Raw genomic sequence first — 12,636 nt, 5'->3', positions numbered from 1 at the left:
AAGGAAGCTTAGGACATGGGAGTAAGGGGTTTGAGGAGAGGCCTTTGAGGAGCATCAACACACACGCCAAAGCAGCTGCAGCATGCACACATGTCTGCACACCTGTAGAGCACGATTGCAACACTCTGTGTGTGTGTGCACACCTGTGTGCGTGGGTGTGTGGGTGCTCAACACCTGTGGGCTGCACTGCTGAGCTGTGGGGTACGTGTCTCACCAGCCACATGTGCTGTCATGTGTGTGCTGATCAGCTCAGCATGTGTGGGTGGCTGACACACGTGTCCAGACAGGTAATTGCTGTGTGGGCTCTGTGTCAGTGATGGTTTCTGTGCCACCAGTTGGGTGGAGGAGTCACAGGTACCTACTGGATGTCCATGGGTGTAGCAGGATCCTGTGGGCACGTTGCTGTTCCACAGCCACTTTCATACATGTGCTTGCCCCACATGACTCTGTGTCACACATGCAGCGTACTGCCACTTCTGTGCTGTGTCCCGCAGATGTGTGTCACTGTGCAGTGCCCCCTGTAGGTGTATTACAAGGATATGTGGGATGCAGGTAGCTGGAGGAGCATCCTGGAGGACCCTGCCCTGGCACGACCCCAGTTGTAGGAGGACACTGGGGAGTGGCAAAGAGGTACACAGGTACTCAGGGGATATGCTGAGTCACATCACCCAAGAGACATTCTGGCCCATCTCCAATGGGGCAGACCTGCTGTGGGACCTGCCTCCCTTGTCCCTGCACCCAGGGAGCACACCCCATGCTTTGCCCTCCACCATTTTTCTTAGGGGCAGAGCTGTGGCCAAAACTCATGGCATGGGTGGGCAGGGAACCCCCACCTCTGCATGCCCCTGTTAATTGTGCCAGTCCCTGGAAATGTGCCTGCCAGACTCCCCCAAACCCACTCGTGCTTTGCCATCGGTGCCACCAGACTGTGCCAGCGGGGACACCCTGAACCCCCAGCCCTGCCTCTGCCTGGGGGAGATGGTGCTTCCCTCTGGGAAATGCTGCCAGAGATGAGACCGTGTCCCTGCGCTGGGGACAGGGAAGGGACTCAGAGGGCTGGATACCCCGGCTGTGCTGGGTCCCAGCCTTCAAGGGGCACGAGGAGGAGCAAGCCTCCTCCACCAGCTTATCCCTGACACCAGAAGCTCCCAAAGTGGCAGGAAAAGCTCCACACTAAGCATGCAGGAGATGGTGGTCCCCAGCTACAGGTGCTAATGCTGTCCCTGAGCTGTCCCCCTCTCTGGGACGGGGACCGTGTAACCAAGGAGGACTCTGTTGTTGGGCTCAGCTTTTTGGATCCTGCCAGGAGAAAGAAGGATGTGGTAGGAGCAAGGAGGAAAAGGAAAGTTTCTGGGGTTTCATCTCATCCTCTGCTTAATGGTGAAGTTTAAGAAGGGGTCCCCTCTCTGGGCTTCCTGTCACTGAGAGTGGTGTGTCCCTAGCATGCCTGCTGTCCTGGGGACTTTCAACTTAGTCCAGTAATATAAAGTGTCCCGAGAGCCTAAAACCAAGGTGCAAATCACCCTCAATTGCTTTGCACTGGCCAGACTGGGCTGTTCCCGGGGTGCCACAAAACAGCTCAGAGCAGCAGGAGACACTGAGCTTGTGGGGGACAAAGCCACCACAAATGCCACCCTGGGAGGGCACGTGGGGAAGCAGACAGCACCCATCTGGCACCAGGATGGGGACCCAAGTCAAAAGCAGCCCCAGCCATCACCTCTATCTCCATGGACAAGCTGGTGACATCAGCATGGAGCACGGGGCATGTCACCTCTGCAGCCTCCAGCTGTGGCTGTCTCCTCCACGGACATGGTCCTGTTCCTCTCTCTGTCCCTCGGCTTGTCCCTTTCCCTGGCCTCTCCCTGGTGCTGGCCGTGGCCCTGTCGCTATCGTCCGTGGAGCACGCATGACACCCTGTGGGCAAGCACCAGACTGCATATGCAGGGTGAGCAGCACAGTCCAAAGACGGGTCCTCGGGCACGGTGTCCCTGACCCGGGGATGCCACTCATGTGGGGGGCATTGTCCTTCTGAGGGGGATGGCGTGGCACTACCTAAAGGAGCTGCAGCTGGGTTTTGACTTGGTCAGGTTGGATGGACACATGGCTGGGGGGTCCCCACACTCCTGGGGCTCTGGGGTCTCACCAAAATCCTGGGGGCTCCCTGCAGCTCTGGGGCTTTGGGGGTCTCATGGGGGCCTCGGGGTCCCTGCAGTCCCAGGGCTCTGGGGTGTCATTCGCTTCCCTATGGGTCCCTACAGCCCCCAAACTCTGGAATGGTCTCTACAGCCCTGGGATTCTGGGGCCATGCTTGGCACCCAGGGGTCCCTGTAGGTCTCCCCAGACATCCCTGCAGTCCCAGGATGTTTCATGTCCTGCACCACTCCTGGGTTGGATCTCACTTTTCCTTGGTTTTCCTGCTTTTTGCTGTGTTCCTCACAGGGGAGGCAGCCTGGCCAGAGCTAGCATGACCTGATGTCTCTCAGGAGTTCCAACACCTTCCTCCCCCCATCCTGGGAGGATCTTCACCTCCTAGCCACCATCTCCTAATGCTGTGTGGTAGCTGTAACCCTTCCTAACTGCTCCAGTTGGGTTTCTCCAGGCCAGGAAACTCTCAGCTTTTCCTCCTGACTCTTCTTTTTCATTCCCCAGGAGATAAACCCTGGTGGAACGAGTTTCTGAGGGGAACCAGCACTGCAGTTCACATAAAGCCAAAGCACAATCATTTACTATAGGAAAAACATTTCTCATTTCAATTTGCAAAGGCTTTCAAAGTCACTTCTCAGAGGAGCAGGAGAGGTGGCTGCAGAGGGGATTGGATGCTCTTCTCCAGCTCTGGAGAGGCTGCAAGCTGGTCCTGCTAAGGCATCTGAGCTGGTTAACAGAGCCTTGAACAGCATGCAAAGCCCTGCAACCCCACTTCGCAGTGTATAAATCCCACATCCCATCTCTAGAGTCTTTAAAGACGCTTGGAGAATTTAGAAATTTGACCTGGAGAATTAAAGGAGAAAGAGGAAAGGGCTAGAAAGTCCTTGTTTAGATACAGCCAGGATGGGAGCAGGGTCCTCCTCACCATAACCTAACCCTCACACTTTGTATGCCCTGAACCCACCAGGCCACCAGGGCTCTCCAGGCTCTGGAAAGGTCCCTGCTCATAGACCTGGTGACCACGGGGCATGAAGCGGTATCCTGGGGGCTGCTGGTCCCCCATGCCATCCTCCACTGCCATGCAGTGACAAAGCATGGATGGAGCATTCCAACAAGAGCAGGACCCTGTGTGTTTGTAGCAGATAGACCCACCCCAGAGATGGGACAACCTCGTGAAGGGTGAGCCTGTCTCCTGATGATGTATTTCTTCCTTGTGAAGACAGACATGGAGCACAGCTCTGTTGTCAGCCCAAGGAATGTAACTCCGTGCCAGACATGGGGACACCACAAGCTACTGGAGTCCCATGGCTGATGAAAGCCAGCATCCAACTAAACCAGGTGTGATGAGCCACCATTAGCTGCTGGAAGCTGCAGGACACGGGGGTTACACCCCCAGCCGCAGGATGCAGGTTCAGCCAGCCCTGGCCGCAGGGCCTGGAAGGTACCATGTGATGGGGACACACCCAGAGCCCAGACAGGTGCCCGCTAACAGATACTCCTGCAAACTGAGCCCATAAACTCTATCTTCCTTGGGCTCAGGTGTTGCTTGGGTGGCAGCTCTGATGCCTCCAGAAAAGCATAATTTCTTTCCTCCCTCTCTGCTGCTTCTCTCCTGCTGCTTCCTCCACAGAGGATGAGAGAGATGGGGCGGTCACACCTTGGGGACACCCCACAAAATGGTGTCACATTGCTCCTGAGGTAGCTACTGCCTGGTTGGGAACTTAAGGTGGCTTCAGCCACAGGACATTTGATTTTCAATGCTCATAAAGAGAAAATAAACAAGACATGACAGAAGCAAGGTTACATTAATGTGTTGCTCTACATGTGCTACTGTCACCTTCCTCTCTCTCCTTTGGGGTGTGCCAGCTCCCAGCGGCATCAGCCGGATCTAGACCTTGGGTCCAAAAGAGCCAAGTGCAGTGGTGAATGGGGTTGCAAGGGCAAATGGGTCACAGGAACCCATCTGAGCTCAGCAGGTAACTGGCAGGGAACCTGTGATGATGACCAGCGAGCTTTTGGGTGGCTGCACTGTTGTGCAGCTTGAACACTGACCCCAGGGGCTGCTTCAGAAGAGAAGAGAGCACTTCCTGCTCAGGTTTCCAGCCTGAGCCACCAGGCAGAGAAATGCTCCCATCCTTCAAGTGCAGAGAAATGTGGCCAGGTAGGGCTGGTTCCTGCTTCAGTGATGCTGGGTAAGCACTCTGCTCCTTTCTGCACAGCTGGTCTGAACTCCTCTGTCCCCAGGACTGCAGTGTCCTCCCTTCCTCCACACCCCTGGACATGTTTTGGAGCCACAAAACCCCCGGGCTTGGGTCCCGCCTTCGCCCACACAGACACGCGTGGGCTGTCCAGGCTGGGTCTGGCTCTTGCAGGGGCTGTAGTGACTGCACACACTTGCACACGGGTGTGCCGATGCTCACAGACACTCCCGTGCACCCCATGGGACACTACAGCAATGGCATTAGACAGCTCTAGACCATAAATCCATCCAGCCTCGCTTGCTTCCTGCTTCACAGCCCCAAGGCCACCCCAAGGTCATCCCTCTGCATCTTCCCCAACTCAGGATCTGCCACTTGTGCCTACTGCAGCAGATACTTAACCAACCAACCAGATACTGCACCAGCTTACCAGCAAATGGCCACAGCACCTGGAGCAGCTCAAGCTGTGACAGCACCAGCTCCACGCCGAGCCAGGCCACATGGAGGGGCTGTTGCTCACACATCATGCTACAGCGTGGGCAGATGTGGGCAGCTGCAGGCAGCCTTCCACCTCAGGCGAGGCTTTGTGAGCGGCTGCAGCTCTCCCACTTTCTCCCTGCCCTCCCTTCCATTAGTTTTGCCCATGCCTTGATGCCCGATTGGCAGCTGGTCCCAGATGGGGCACCCCAGAGTCAGTACTGGAGCCATGTTCCCCATCCTCATCAGAGGGATGGATGAGGAGACTACTACACCTTTGCCATGCAGGTGAGGCTAAACTAGGGGGAATGGGTGTGCAGTGAAAGGCAAAGCCTCAGCCTAGATCGACCCTGAGAAACTCAACATTTGGGTCAACAGAAACCTCTTGGACATCAATGGGACAGACCAGATAGATAACCCCAGGTTTCACCCAGGCTGGGGACCGAGGGGCTAAGCAGGGTCTCAATGAAAAGCACCTGGGAAAAGGCCCCAGACAAGGTCCTGGACAAGAGGCTGAACAAATGGGGCAAGCTGCATCCCTGCATGATGTGAGGAGGAGTGTGTCCAGCAGCCTGAGAGAAGGTGTTGTCCCTCCCGCACCAGAGAGCCCACAGCCCAGACTGGCCCACCAGTTAGGGGAGAAGTGGAGGAGCAAGAGAGGAACCAGCAGCTGCTACTGGCAGGGCTGTGCCCTGGGGCTACAAGAGGGGTGGGTTGGGATCCACCAGCATCATGCAGCTACCTGGTGAGCAGATGCAAATGCAACAGGGCCACGCTGTCTCAGTAGGGCATGAGATGTAACAAAGGAGAGCACACATTAATTGCAGCTTCAGATTGAACTGTAGGAATTATTATTTATTTTTCTGGAGAGGTGGTATAGCTGTGGGACATGGGAGCTGGGTCAAGTCCATCCTTCAAGATATAGCCGGAAAAAGCCATGGATGACCTTACCCTGTGCTGGTGGTGTTTCTGCTCCAAGCAGAAGGGTGGGCTGGAGACCCCCAGGGCTCCCTTCCCACCAGCACCACCAGAATCCTGCAAGCTCAGAGAGGGGAAGCCTCCCCACCTGCAAATTCTTTCCCTTCCCCATGCCAGGAGCCCACACCACAGACCCAGGACACCTTGACAGCCAAGGTCATGTGCACTGGACCACAGCCCCATTCCAGGCAGGCCAGGACTCACACTGGCCCGCATCCTGCTGATGCTGAAGCCCATCACTTCCGCCACGCTGCTGGGAGTCCTGGCTGCTGCTCCCAGCAGGTGATCAGCTGATCCCGCCAGCGACTGGTGCTGCAAAGTCAGGCACAGAGATTGCCAGTGTGCCGGTGAGGGGACAGCGGGCTGAGAGGGACAGAGGGCTCGAGGAGCCGGGGGCAGCTCTGCCCTGAAAGCTGAGCCACCTGCATGCTGCTACCTGCTGAATAATAGAGGAGCTGACAGCCAGCTGGAGAGAAATGTGATCCTGGTTAGCCAGCCGGGGAAGACATCTGAGCTCCCAGCAACTGCGATAGTGACTGCAAGGAACGAGCCTTCCTCCCCGCTGCTCCGTGCAGCACAGCCTGGTCGGGGTGGCTGGAGGTCTCTGCCCATTCTGGTGCACCGGGGTGGCCGGTGCCCACTCTGGGAGCACGGGCCTGGGGCTCCGAGGATGATGTGAGCTGCAGCAGGAGTCTAGCAAGGCAGAGCTCAAGGGCAGAGCCAGGTTTCCAGTGAGGTGAGGCAGAAGGAGCCTTCCTGCAGCCGGTGCCTGCACCCTGGGTCCAGCAGCTCAACCCCATGTCCAGAGGAGGGGAGATGGTTTATATCCCCGATGACTCCGACTTCAGCTCCTTCAGAGATCAGTGCGAGAGCCTGGAGGGCTGGCATTGTCGGTATAACAAGGCTGGCGTGACTGTGTGGAGTCAGGGCCAGGAGGAAAGCTGCACGGTGCAGAAAATCAAGGTAAGCAGATGCCGGCAGCTGCGGGACTACCAGCCCTCCCCTGCCCCAGCTGCCTGCCCAGCTGCCTCTGTGGGTCCCCAAGGTGCTGGCCTGTCCTGGGGGTGCACAGCACCCTGGTCCAGCCTGCCTGTGGGTGTTTCTGCCCCAAATGCAGGGGCTGATAGGGTTCACCCCCAGAGGTACCTACTCTGCAGGTTCTCCCTGCCTGCCACAGGCTTTAGCCTCTCGACCTGCTGGGTTGCCTGCTGCAGCCTCCTGCCATGCACGCACGCGTGTGTGCTCATGTTGCAGCTGCCCTTGATCCGGACACAAGCGGGAAGGCCCTGGGATCGATTACATTATGGAGATGGCTTTGTTGGGAGCCCCCGGGCAGGAGACAGGCTGGAGGGTTGGCTCCCTGGTGCCTGTCCCATGACCATACCATCCTGGGACACATCATCTCTCATCCTGCACTGTACAAGCATCCCAGAGAATTTAAGAGCCTCAATGTGCTGTCTCAGAACGTTTGTTGTTTGTCAGGGCCAGATCTGGGATGCTGCAGAGGGATTAGCACGGCTCAAGCATCCCCCAGGCAGTTACACCTTGTTGCGCATCCACATGGCACTGCCATGGTTATGGGGTGCTGGGGGTGAGAGGCATTGGAGCCCCATCACAGGGTAAGCCTCACATGGGAGTATTTTGTGGGGCAGCACTTGGCTTCATGGCTGGTGTCACAGGCAGGGCTTTGGCTTCTCTGGCCTCCAAGGACCAGGATGCAATGATGGGATCCACCTGAGCAAGCTGAGCCAGAGCATCTTACCAACAGACTGGCCAAGCTGGTAAGGAGAGCTTTCAACTAGGAGTATCAGGGAAGGGTTACTATGACCTGAAGAGCAGGAGAGGTGTGGGGAGGTGGTGAGGAGGCACCTGGTGCAGTACACTGGAGAAGGCTCTTGCACAGCTCTGCCAAACACAGTAACTGGCAGCCCATCTCGGGTGTCTGCACACCAGTGCATTCAGCTGGGAAGACACCAGGAGGAGCTGGGCACACAATGATTGCAGTGCTGCCATGGATGGAGGCCCAGCAGGGCCAAGGTGAGGAGGCGGAGGAGGAAGAGCAGCGCTCTCTGCAGAGGTGCAGCTGCAATACACGCCACCTTGCCGCAGTGAGATGGGGAAGGACTTCTGGGCTAGGATCAGGCAGCATTTAAGCCAGTTGGGCATGCACAGGTCCACAGCACCAGGCAGGACACACCAAGAAGCGCTTGAAGGGGTTTGCCAACATCTCTTTGAAAAGTCCTAGAGACTGCAGGAGAAGAGTCAAATGTCACGCAAGAAGGATGCTCCAGGGCAGTATGGGCTGCTGTGTCACCTTCATCCCTGGAAAGGTAATGGAAAGCATCCTCTTGGAAGCTATGTCCTGAAGGACAAGGGCAGTAGGAACAACAGCAGGGACCTACCAAGAGGAAATCATGCTTGATCAGCCTGGTTGCCTCCTGCAATGAGAGGACTGTGTGAGGATGGAGAGAACAGTAAAAGCCACATACCTTGACTTCAGTAAAGCCTTTGACAGGGTTTTCCATAGTCTCCTTGTCACCAGATTGGTGAGGTATGGACTGGAGAAGATGAGGTGGGTGGAAAACCAGCTTACCACCAGGCTGATGGCATGGTGATCAGCAGTGTGGGGTCCAGATGGTGTCCAGTTGCTGGATCATACCCTGTTACTGCGATGGTGGGACTGGGTGCTCTCCCAGTGAGTCTGCAGGCAGCACTGAAGTTAGGAGAGCATTTGAAGCACTGGAGACAAGGCTGCTGCTCGGCGTGACCTGTACAGGGTGGAGAGAAGGGCTGCAAGGAACCTCATGAAATCCAGCCAAGTTCCAACAACCACAGCCCAGCAGAGGGGATGCAGTTATATCCCCTTTGGCCACCGCTGAGCCCTATAGAAAGGGGACGCCAGGCAGGTTCCGGGGAGTCTGAGCACATTGCCCAGCCTGGATCATGGCAAGTAACACCTCCTTGATGTGGCTTTTCTGCTCTGGACAGGCCCTGGGCATGGTGCAGGTGTCAGCACTGCCCAGGGACCCTTCCCAAAATGCGGGTTGGAGGATGTCACTCAGTCTGGGCAGGAGAGCTGAGCTGCACAGGCTGCGCCTTGGGGATCAGAAGAGCCCTAGTCTTTCCATTAATGCAGGCGTAACCTGGAGAGTCGCTGAGCAGTTGGAGTTTTGGGTTTTTTCCACCTGAATTCACTGTGGATGGCCTGATTTGCACTTCTGTGCTTTCCCCGTCCCAGCTGACTGACTGCTGCTCATGGTGTGGCTCTTGCACAGCTTCTGTTCATCTATGGCTGGAGATGAGTGGAGGACAGGCATTAGGGGGGGATTTTGGGGGTGCGAGGCTGTGATAGCCCCCCTGTGATAACTGGAGCTTCCAGGAGCCCAGAAGGTCCATGAGCTCTACCTCCAGCCTGAGGCACCCTCCACCCCGCAGCAGCTGGGAGAGGGTGCCTGGGGAGGGGGAGCAGGAGGAGGGGGCTGGGCACTCCCACACTCTCCTCCATGGTGCCTCAGGGAGCACAGCACATCTCCCAGCCTGCCCTGGGCACGAGTCCAGCATGTCGGGCAGCAACCATCACCCAGGCCATCAGGGAAAGCTTGCCTGAGATTGATGGGACCTGCGCGTTCAGAGGGCCATCTCCAATTACACAGCACTGCTGAACACCTCATCAAAGATGCAAGGTCTCTAACGAGGAACAGATGACATCTCCTTCCTCTGGGCATTGAGAGGAGTGGGCCAGCCGGCTTCATCAATAATGCACTCGCCTGCGCGGTCAGGCAGTTCCACGGCTCAGGTTACAGCCAGGGCCCCACCAACCTCCCTGGACCAGACCCCACAACCGAGAGCATCATGCCAGAGCAGGACCATCCCTTTTCTTGCTCTGCAGGAACACGGGGTGAGGGGACAGGACCTGGACCACCAGGCAGCCCCATTTGAGGGCAGAGGGTCCTTCTACCCCCACCACCCTCCTGCCTTTGCTGGAGGGATGCATGCGCTGCATGCCAGCAGTGGAGCTGGTGGCTTTGCCTGGACCATCGTGAAACAGACCACAGGGATATACCCTGCATGGCATGTGCGGAGAATCCTCCATGGCACATGTGTGTGACCCTATAGCAACACAGAGACACGTGACTGTACACAGGAACAACCCAAAGTCCTTGTCCCCAGAAGGGCACAGCTCCATGCCCTGGGGGTGGGTGTTTCCCCCCGATGGTGTCCCAGTGGCCTGACTGCCCCGTCTCTCTGCAGACTCGCATCTCCTGCAAGGACGTCCCTGCTGAGACCCTCTACGACGTGCTGCATGACACCCACTACCGCAAGAAATGGGACTCGAACATGATCGAGACCTACGACATTGGGCGTCTGACCGTAAATGCTGATGTGGGATACTACTCCTGTGAGCATCCCCCAGCCCCTCGGGACCCCCAGTGCCCCTCCTTCCCAACCCTCCAGGCCTGTGTGTGAGAGTGGGGCCACGGGGGCAAGAGGTTGGGATGTAACAGGGTCTGTCTGCAGGGAAGTGCCCGAGCCCCCTGAAGAACCGGGATTTTGTCACCCTGCGCTCCTGGCTGCCCCTGGGCAATGACTACATGATCATCAACTACAGCGTGAAGCACCCGGTGAGCACCCAACCAGCCCCAGCTCTGGCAGAGTGCTGGTCCCATGGGCTGGCATGCCCAGGCAGGGCGGCGTGGCAGCTCGGGCAGGCTCTGAGTAGAATGACCTCTCTCTGCAGAAATACCCACCCAGGAAGGATTTTGTGAGGGCTGTGTCCCTGCAGACAGGTTACCTGATCAAGGCGAATGGTGCCGGCGCCTGTGTCCTCTATTATCTCACCCAGGTGGACCCTCGCGGTGAGTGCCAGCGGGAGGGGAGGGTGCAGCATGCCTCCTCGGAGGTAGGTCTCATTCTATCCCCAAAGCTCACACACCATGGCTCTCCATCACCCAGAGGTCCAAAGGGCACTGGGAAGTGGGGACAACCTGGGGAAGAAGGGGGTCCCCTCCCAGGGCACTGCATGGGACAGGTGCCATCAGCCCTGGGGGTGCCCAGCCTGGCACAGGACACTGCAGGCTGATGGTGCCTCCTCAGGGGCTGGCCTGGGCTGGCTAAGTGATGAGGCTTTGGGCTCTTGCAGGGTCGCTGCCAAAGTGGGTTGTGAACCGCGTCTCCCAGTTTGTGGCACCGAAGGTAAGCAGGGTGCATGGCCAGTGGTGGAATGCACAGGCATCAGGGATGAGCTGCCCTGAAGTAACCCCATAGGTAGGGGCAGGATGGGTGCTGGGTGACCCAGAGCTTACAGGATGCGTGCTGAGTGACCAAAGACTCACAAGACTGGTGCTGGGTGACCCAGGGCTCACAGGACATGCACTGGGCATGCTGCTGGGGCTGTGTGGTCCAAGCCAGGCCTCCAGCCCCTCCCAGCACCCCAAAAAGCAAGCAATGGGGGAGCTGTGAGCTGTACCCACAGACTGGGGTGGCTCCATCCCCACTGGGCACTTGAGCATTGTGACGGGCTGAACCCACTCTGCCCACAGGCAATGAAGAAGATCTACAAGGCTGGGCTGAAGTACCCAGAGTGGAAACGCAAGCATGACCCTGGATACAAGCCCTGGGTGTACCCAGAGCAGAACACGCTGCCCAGTGTCAGCCTGACGGAGCTCTCGGTGCAGCACGCCGACTCACTAGAGAACATCGATGAGACAGGACTGCCCGAGGACCACCTGAGTACCAGTGACCATGAGGCCTGAGCCCCTGCCACAGCCCTCTCATGTGGGACCCCCTTGTGACCAAAGCTTGGAAGCCAGGGGATATGGATGGGAATTTGTCCCCCTGCACCCCAATAGTCATGTCTGCTCTCCAACTCCTTCATCATACACACCCCTACGTGGGCAGCAGGGGACTCTTCTATGGGAACCTGCAGCATGGGGGCTGGAAAGAAAGAGGATGGGAAACCTGGTTTCCCCTGCACCTATAGTGGCCCATGGAGATGTCCCCAAGCAGGAGGTCGAACTGTCAGAGGAGTGGGTGCCCCAAGGAGAGGCTGAGCATGGCAAGAGAGAGGGAACCCTTCATGGGGTGGATAGGAGCTTTCTTGGCACCAGGATATCCCTTTACCACTGTAAGACCTTCTCCAAAATCCAGAAAGGGGGGTCTATGGGGGTCCTGCCCAGGCTTTGCAGCAGCATAGGGCTTTGAACGACCCTCTCTGGCCCAAGGTCCTGCTCTGCCAGCCCCACGATCAGGCTGGACCCACTCCAGCCCACCAAGACCTCCCAGGCTTTGTGTGACCCCTGCCATCTCAGGAAGCCCCATCCCAAGTCCTCTCCTGGGCACCAGACTCACCTCTGCACGCCGGCTCTAGCCCAGCTAGTTCTGGAGACCCCTTCCCCATGTGGTGTTTGGGGGGACTTGTCCTGGCAGTGGGGTCTTGGGCAGTCTCTGTCCCCACTCTCAGTGTTTCCCACTGCTGTAGTTTCCAACACAACAATAAAGGGGTTGGTGTGTGTGCAAGAGAGCTTCAGGTTGGCACGGGACAACGAGGACACTGGCATCAATCCCACACTAAGACTGTCCACACACCAGGTCCTGGGTCAGAGCAGGGGGCCAGTCCAGCTGAGCAGTCCCAGCACCCAGGGGTGCCCCTCAACAGGGAGCGAGGTGGCCATTGGTAGGGCAGGAGGGGCAGATGCTGAGGTCCGCACGCCCACACACATGTGGATGAGTGTGCGTGGGCATGAGACAGCTTCCGCTGGACAACGGGAAGTCAGTCTAGACAGACACCGCTGGGGGAATATGCTGACAAATGCTGGATTTTCCACCCACCCATTCACCC

The 12,636-nt window shown here is 57.6% G+C and overlaps 1 protein-coding gene across 1 annotated transcript; it reads left to right on the top strand.

The window, feature by feature from the left end:
* Positions 1–6,596: 6,596 nt before the first annotated feature.
* On the top strand, positions 6,597–11,551 carry LOC309444949 (START domain-containing protein 10-like; the record flags this gene model as incomplete). Its single annotated transcript, XM_082063293.1, has 6 exons — positions 6,597–6,761; positions 10,050–10,197; positions 10,317–10,420; positions 10,537–10,654; positions 10,939–10,991; positions 11,339–11,551. 6 exons carry the CDS (start codon positions 6,597–6,599, stop codon positions 11,549–11,551), a joined length of 801 nt encoding a protein of 266 aa, XP_081919419.1.
* Positions 11,552–12,636: the final 1,085 nt, after the last annotated feature.

This window comes from Streptopelia decaocto (assembly GCF_964273445.1).
Source record: "Streptopelia decaocto genome assembly, chromosome: 12".
Lineage (NCBI taxonomy): Eukaryota > Metazoa > Chordata > Aves > Columbiformes > Columbidae > Streptopelia > Streptopelia decaocto.
This window is presented reverse-complemented; position numbering and strand designations above follow the sequence as displayed.